The sequence below is a fragment of the Neofelis nebulosa genome, chromosome 15 (genome assembly GCF_028018385.1).
Source record: "Neofelis nebulosa isolate mNeoNeb1 chromosome 15, mNeoNeb1.pri, whole genome shotgun sequence".
Taxonomy (NCBI): domain Eukaryota; kingdom Metazoa; phylum Chordata; class Mammalia; order Carnivora; family Felidae; genus Neofelis; species Neofelis nebulosa.
This window is the reverse complement of record NC_080796.1, coordinates 17,748,179-17,756,066: the sequence shown is the minus strand read 5'-3', so window position 1 is coordinate 17,756,066 and position 7,888 is coordinate 17,748,179. Positions and strand designations below refer to the sequence as shown.

Here is a 7,888-nt window from a genome sequence, read left to right as displayed (position 1 = left end):
GTGTTTAAAAGCTGACTGGCAGGCAAGCATGCCTAGAACGCTCCCTGAAGTGGTGACAATTACAGATGTCACAGAAAGGCAGCATTGCCCATTCAAAGAGCATTGACGGTCATTTGAATAAAGTATCTTCTCACCAAATGTCTGACCTTTGCTACCTTGACAAAGAACCGACACGTCCCGGGTCTGCGTTCTTTCGCGGGAGACCCAAAGAAACACAGAGGGATAAGAGAATTTGCTAGAGATCAAACACGAGTGAAGCCACTTTTTGAGTAGGTGGACGCTCAGGATAGAAACGCAATGACAGTATCTTCTCCCTTATTCCACAAATAGAACTCTATTAGGAAAACAGGTTGAGGTAGGTCTTAAATTGTTTCCATGGCCACCGTTGTCACTTGTGACTCGTGTGTGGAGAACCACTGCAAGCTGGAACCTAAGAATCGTGAATACAGCTCTCGTCTCTGACAGACACTGGCCAGAATTGCTCCCGTCATGAGTACCATCGCAGGGAGGTACGGTTAGGACAGAGCCAGAACTTACGTGATGTATTACCCTTTCCCAACACGCAACGCATGGGCTTTGAGACTCTTCTGAGTAATAAATATTTATTAATTAAAGCATCTGTCTACATGAAGATGAGAGACATGAGAAATAGAAATACAAGAAAATAAGTGGCCTCACGCAGCACTTTTATAAAAAGTGAATACAATCTAATTAGTCCAGGAGTTTGTAAAGGGAAATGAGCTGGCAGGCTAGTGAGGGAACAAGGTGCCAGCAGGCCACTATGTGGTCAGGGTCACAGCTGAATTGGTGAAATGTTGGGCTCCTGTTGGCTTGGTCTGTTTCATGTTTCTTCTGGTGGGCTTGTCCACGCTTTCTACGGCCTTTTTCACCCACTCGGCTTGTGGATCCGCGCAGACCTTGAGGCCACGTCTGGTAATGAATCTGCAAAGCAAGGCAAAGATAGAGTCAGTCACATCCGTCTTGTTTTGGGGACAAAGGTGATTTCCTTATTTAATTTCTTTGGGTAAAGTCACACTTATGTGTTGGGGGAGCTGCTATTCTGAAAATGAGACCCTGGAAAGACAATGGTTCCCTGTAGGCTAGTTCGTCACACATTTCCTGAATATACAGTAACTGCTAAAATATGGCGCCCGACTTTAGCACACCCTAAGGAAAGGGAAGGGAGGTGAAGGGAAGGGAAGGGAAGGGAGGGTGAGGGAAGGGAAGGGAAGGGAAGGGAAGGGGAGGGTGAGGGAAGGGAAGGGAAGGGAAGGGAAGGGAAGGGAAGGGAAGGGTGAGGGAAAGGAGGGGAAGGGAAGCACCTCACACCAGTGTGGCCCTATGGTCAGATCCTGCCCCAAACCAGCCATCTCCCAACCTAGCCTTCAGAACAAAGCACAATATTCATCCGGTTCCCAGTCAGACTCTTCTGCTAAGCTAAATCAGACAGAAGGATGATATTCTTTATCTGATTGCCAAACTGCTTTCAAAAATTGCCACTCGGTGCTCCATAAAGAAGTGGCTAATACAGAAAAACAAAGGGGCTGTTGCTTCGCTTGAAGTCTTCCTCTGGGCCAACTTCCTGAGGAGGGCAGTATTTCTATACGCTGTGTCCCATCAAGCCCAGCTTTGGGGGAAACAGACTCACATTACTGCTTTCATGGAGCCCTCCTTGATGGTGTAGGTCTTGATGTTTTTAACTGGCAGTTTCTTGGTCGTCAGGCTCACGCAGATGCTCCTTTCTAGAACTTCACTCCCCACGCCTGGTGAAGAAAACCAAGCAAACAAAAATAAAATATCGTTTCCAATAGCATGAATGTTGCAATGCTACAAATAAACTGACAAAGGGTGATGTGATAAAGAGTAATTTGGGGAAGGCGACAGAAAATGTGGGGGAGCCTCATGTATTGTTTTAAATGTTAAAGTGTGAGATATATAAAGGATGTCGTTCATCAACTGTTCGTCCTCAGTAGAAACCCCCCCAAGGGGGATTACGCTTCAGCTTAGACAGCCATCTTACATTAAGAAGGGGAAATAACTGTGGAGGGGTAATAATAATTAAGAGTTTGGTAGAATCTCTTTTTTTTTTAACGTTTATTTATTTTTGAGATAGGGAAAGAGGCAGGGTATGAGCAGAGAGAGAGAGGGAGGCACAGAATCCGAAATAGGTTCCAGGCTCTGAGCTGTCAGCACTGAGCCCGATGTGGGGCACTGCTTGGGAAACAGCATTTGTCTCTGAGAAGCACCTAACATGGAGTCCCCAAGACCCCAAAAACCCTCTAGACTCTAAACCCCCACATCTTCTTATTCCCAGCAGCGTCTGTGCGCGTGTGTTACGGCTGAAGACATCGCCCTCACTCATATTGCTGAGCTGAGTCAGAGCACAGATTGCTAGAGGCTAAACCCCAGTGGGATGCGTAGCGGTCGTTCAGGGAAGAAACTTGGGAAGTGACTCAGGGAGGAAACTTGGCTACAAATTAAGAGACTGAAAGGAGAGTTAGCTGAAACCTTAATTATACTCGAAGGACAGTCCCTCTTACTGCCAGAGCCATGAGAAGTAAACTCCAATCAACTGTGGGGGGAAATGATCCTTTAAGAAATAAAGATGCGTAAGGGCACGTGGGTGGCTCAGTCGGTTACGCGTCTGACTCTTGATTTTGGCTCAGGTCGTGATCTCAGGTTTGTAAGTTCGAGCCCCACGTCGGGTTCCACACTGATAGTGCGGAGCCTGCTCGGGATTCTCTCTCTTTCCCTCCCTCTCTGCCTCTCCCCTGTGCGCTCTCTCTCTCTCTCTCTCTCTCTCTCTCTCTTTCTCAAAAATAAATCAGTAAACTTAAAAAAAAGAAAGAAACATGTAGAAAAGTCAGGTGAGGCTTAGTATAGCTAGGTCTCATCTTGGTCTGTCTTACAGGATTCTCTGAATGGGTGTAAGGCATTGATCTGTCAGCCCTTATCACATGGTCTCTTATAAACTAAAGAAGTTTATCATTAATGGGAACAACATTCACAGCAGTAATCATAGACTCTCCTTCCTACTTGAAGGTGACACTGATTTCCTGGGTATGAAGGCATGAGCTCCCATTCATTTTTTCAAACAGAAATTTATGATTTGCCTCAAGACATACACCCTCCAATTCATCCTCGCATTGTGGCGAAAATTTCCAAAATTCTGAGAATGGATCAAGGGAGCTATTAAATAGGCAAAAGCTACAAAGGCGTAGACAATCATCACCACCAGGCCACGGCTAACGTTAATCAAGAAATTATTACTCGTGAGGAAATCTGCGAAGTCGCCCTGATTTTCTTCGCTTACACGTTAAGCCCAGGTGAGAGTGTCTGTCATTCTATTCAACTTACAAGTAAGTGTAGGTCCAGAGAGGCTACGAAACGTACCCCCGGGTCACCCAGTTACGAAAAGTTGGAGCCCAGACTCTGAGCGAGTTCTGTCTGTCCTTGGCATCCATCAAGTCCCCCGAAAGCAAAATTACCCTTCCCATTCTGTGCAGGGGAAGTCTGAGGCTGACCCCGGGGAAAGCAGTTTTCTCGAGTCAGAACCTGACTCAGACCCCAGACGTGTGCCCACCTGCCCGCATTATCTGTTGCCCGTCTCACGCAGAACCTATCGGCTTACCTTCCGCCATGAATTCGGTGAGAAAGCAGATGGCAAGCAGGGCCAGGACGAGAGGTCTCATGGCTGAGGTCCTTCTGAGCTGTGCGGGCAGAGTGAAGATGCGACCGCTCTCAAGAGCCTCTTTATTCCTCCAGTGGTGAGCGCACTTCCTGTGGTAAGAGGGGGCTTTCGGGGTGGGTGTGGAATCGTGGAAAGTCTTTGCAGTGCAGATGCCTTTCTCTCCGAAGAAAACGTTCCTTTGCCGCCCCCCCCGCCCCCCCCACTCGCGCTAACCCCACACCTTGTGGCCTTGGCCCCTTGTGGTGAATGTGTCAGTGAAACCAAATGCAAGCAGACAAGGAACGTGGTTTTGTCTCATCTCCTGCCACCGACCTGAGTTCAAATCTTCCGCTGCAGGCATGGCCCAAGGCCACATCGGTACCGTGGCCCAGTGCGGGGACAGTGTAAGGAAATGAGGTGCGGTGGTCACAGCGGTCCTGCTTCCCCACCTGTCTCATGTCACATCCGCTGTGACGTGAGGCTTCCCCCGCCGTGGCCCCCCGGGTCCCTGATGCCATCCAGAGAAACCGCCTCGGGGGACAAAGGGCTGCTGCTGGGGCCCTGAGTTTCTCAACCCCTTTTTCTTCTCATTTCTCTCCCGGACCCTCATTCGAATGACTCCCATTTCTTTACACGCCCCCCCCCACCCCCATACCCAAGAAGCAGTTAAATAAGAGTGTTTGGAGCATGTCTGTATGCACATGTTTGCTTTATTACAAATTAATATCTACCTTCTAAAAAGCTCTTGATAAGTAGTTGGCCTGACATGAACTTTCTTTCGAAAGAAAGAAAGAGACAATTGTCTCTGATCATGCCTTCCTGCCAGCGTTCATCTTTAACATTTTTTCCAGTAAGTCTCTGTGGGTAGACACATGTTTGCGTACTTGTGACCAAATACTATTTTAGCATCAGGGTAAAATATCTTCGCACGGTCCTTCACAGTCTTTGTGATACACACACACACACACACACACACACACACACATTAAACCCCTCCCTTCTAACATTGTCACGTAGATCCCGTCTGTAAGGTAAGTTTTCATTAACAGATATGGAGTCATTTCCCCTTAGTAACCAGAAGTAGAATCGCTCGGCAAAATCGTAAGACCCATCTTCTAGTTCTTGCTACCTGTCGCCATGGAGTCTTCCCCAAATGTAGTGTCCACTCGCAGACCTCTCGCAGGACTCAAGTATATCCGTGGCACCTTCCTGGTACTCCACTCAAAATGCTTTTCCTCCTATTCCTCCCTGACCTGGAAAACGATGCGATTGTCCATCCATTATCGAAACACAGAACCTGGGGTCATCGTAGACTCATTGCTATCCACTCACATGTCGCCCTCAACCAAGGTGCACTAAGTATACCTTCTAGGTAGCTCTTCAATACGCCTGCTCCTCTTTCCACGCGGCTCTAGGCGACCACTTGTCACCCCTCGGTAGGACCAATGCAGTAGACCAACTGGTTTCCCAGTGTCAGGTCTCCCCCCCTTTCCAATCTATTGTCACAACACTGCCGGACTAATCATTCTAATGTCTCAATCGAATCGTGTCATTTCCCTCCTGAGAAGCTCTTTGCCAATATCCATCGGTCTCTTCTTGTCATATGCAAGGTCGTTCAAGATCTTTCCCTTTCAGGTTCCCTTTCTGCCCCTCGCGCACAGTTCCCGAACCTCCTAGTCTCAACAAATGTGTGTGTGCTCAACCAAATACACCATCCGTGCTTACACCCCCCCCCCACATATCACTTCCCAATGCCCATCCCAGCTCCATACTTGGCAACTGCATGTTTTCCTGAATTCTCTAGATAAAATTGAGTTGCGCCATCGTCCGTGCTCCCTTGGAGCTTTGTCTCCACCACCGTTTTTATAGTTTATTGCCCTGCTCAATTATATTTCTGCGTCTCCCACTAGATGGCAGGCTCCTGCGCCTGTGATTTTCCTCTTAGGCATTCAATCAAACAGACAATTTGACCCACGGCTGAATTTTTCTTTAGCATATTGAAACGAAATTGGTTAAACTCTCAGAGTGAATTATTCACTTCCAGTTTTTCAAAGCAGGACTACGGTCTCTGGTGGGGAAGAATTAGGCGACAAGAAAATAGAAACCTGGGACAAGACAGGCTGATGTGCTAGCGTGCGAGTGCACGGACGCTAATTGCCAGCAACCTTCACATTACCGCTGGCCACCTGTACGTCTTTGGAAGAGTGTCTATTCAGCTTATTTTTAATTGGATAATTTCGTTTTTTGCTAATGAGTGAGTCGTATGAGTTGCTGATATATTTTTGATAGTAGCCCCTTATCGGATAGATGGCTTGCAAATATTCTCTCCCACTCTGCCTTTTCATTTGGTTGATTGTTGTTGTTGTTGTTTTATATTGTGCGGAAGCTTTTGGGTTTCACAGAGTCCCACTGACGTATTTTTTACTTCGTTGCTTGTGCTGTTGGTGTCATATCTGAAAAATCACTTCTAAGACCAATGTCAAGAAATTTTCCTCCTATGTTCTGTTCTAGGAGTTTTATGGTTCTAGGGACGACATTTAGATGTTTAATCCATTTGGAGTGAAATTTTGTGAGTGGTTTGGGATAGAGGTCCAATTCTACGATTTTACGTGTGAATATCCAGTTTTCTCGGCGCCATTGATTGAAGAGACAGTGCTTTCCCCACTGAGTAGTCTTGGCTCACTTGTCAAATATTAATTGATTATGTAAGTATGGGTGTGTTTCTGGGCTTTTGACCCTGATCCCTTGGACTATATGTCTACTTTTTTGCCAACACCATACTGTTTTGATTACAATAGAATTGGAATATAGTTTGAAATCAAGAAGTGTGATGCCTCCCATTTTCGTCTTCTTTCTCAGGGTTGCTCTGGCTATTAAGGATCTTTTCTGATCCCACATGAATTTTAGGATTGTTTTTCCTATTTCTGTGAAAAAAGCCATTGGAATTTTGATAGGGATTATATAAACTATCAATGGCTTTGGATACTCTGGACGTTTTAACAATAATAATTCTTCCAACCCACGAGCACAGGATTTCTTTACTTTTTTTAATTTAAATCAAGTTAGTTAACATATAGTGTAATAATGGTTTCAGAGTAGAACTTAGTGAGTCATCACTTACAAATAACACCCAGTGCTCATCCCAACAAGTGCCCTCCTTCATGCCCCTCACCCATTTAGCCCATCTCCCCTCCCACAACCCCTCCAGCAACCCTCAGTTTGTTCTCCATATGTATGAGTCTCTTCTGTTTTGTCCCCCTCCCAGTTTCTATATTATTTTTGTTTCCCTTCCCTTATGTTCATCTGTTTTGTCTCTTAAAGTCCTCATATGAGTGAAGTCATATGATTTTTGTCTTTCTCTGACTGACTAAATTTCACTTAGCATAATACCCTCCAGTTCCATCCACGTAGTTGCAAATGTAAAGATTTCATTCTTTAAAATAATTTTTTAATAAAAAATTTAAAAACTACCTAGTAGTGCAATTGCTGGGCCATAGGGTAGTTCTATTTTTAATTTTTTGAGGAACCTCCATACTATTTTCCAGAGTGGCTACACCAGTTTGCATTCCCAACAGCAGTGCAAGTGTTCCCTTTTCTCTGCCTCCTCACCAATATCTGTTGTTTCCTGAGTTGTTCATTTTAGCCATTCTGAAATGTGTGAGGTGGTATCTCATTCTATCTTCCTGATGATGAGTGATGTTGAGCATCTTTTCATGTGTATGTTAGCCATCTGGTTGTCTTCTTTGGAAAACTGTCTGTTCATGTCTTCTGCCCATTTCTTCACTGGGTTGTTTTTTGGGTGTGGAGGTTGATAAGTTCTTTCTAGATTTTGGATACTAACCCTTTATCTGGTATGTCATTTGCAAAAATCTCCCATTCTGTCTGTCGCCTTTTAGTTTTGTTGATTGTTTCCTTCGCTGTGCAGAAACTTTTTATCTTGATGAGGTCCCAATAGTTCATTTTTGCTTTTGTTTCCCTTGCCTCCAGTGATATGTTATAAGAAGTTGCTGTGGACGAGGTCAAAGAGATTGTTGCCTGTTTTCTCCTCTAGGATTTTGATGGTTTCCTGTCTTACATTCAGGTCTTTCATCCATTTTGAGTTTATTTTTGTGTATGGTGTGATAAAATGGTCCAGGTTCATTCTTCTGCATGTCACGCTGTCCAGTATTCCTAAGACTGTCTTTTTTCCATTGGGGACTCTTTCCTGCTTTGTCGAAG

The 7,888-nt window shown here is 45.3% G+C and overlaps 1 protein-coding gene across 1 annotated transcript; it reads right to left on the bottom strand.

Annotated features, from left to right (window-relative positions):
• Nucleotides 1-585: 585 nt before the first annotated feature.
• Nucleotides 586-3,833, bottom strand: LOC131496021 (cytokine SCM-1 beta-like). Its single transcript, XM_058701135.1, has 3 exons — nucleotides 3,632-3,833; nucleotides 1,649-1,763; nucleotides 586-942 (listed from the first exon to the last, which is right to left on the bottom strand). The coding sequence occupies exons 1-3, from the start codon at nucleotides 3,690-3,692 to the stop codon at nucleotides 780-782; spliced, it is 339 nt and encodes a 112-aa protein (XP_058557118.1). The 5' UTR covers nucleotides 3,693-3,833; the 3' UTR covers nucleotides 586-779.
• Nucleotides 3,834-7,888: the final 4,055 nt, after the last annotated feature.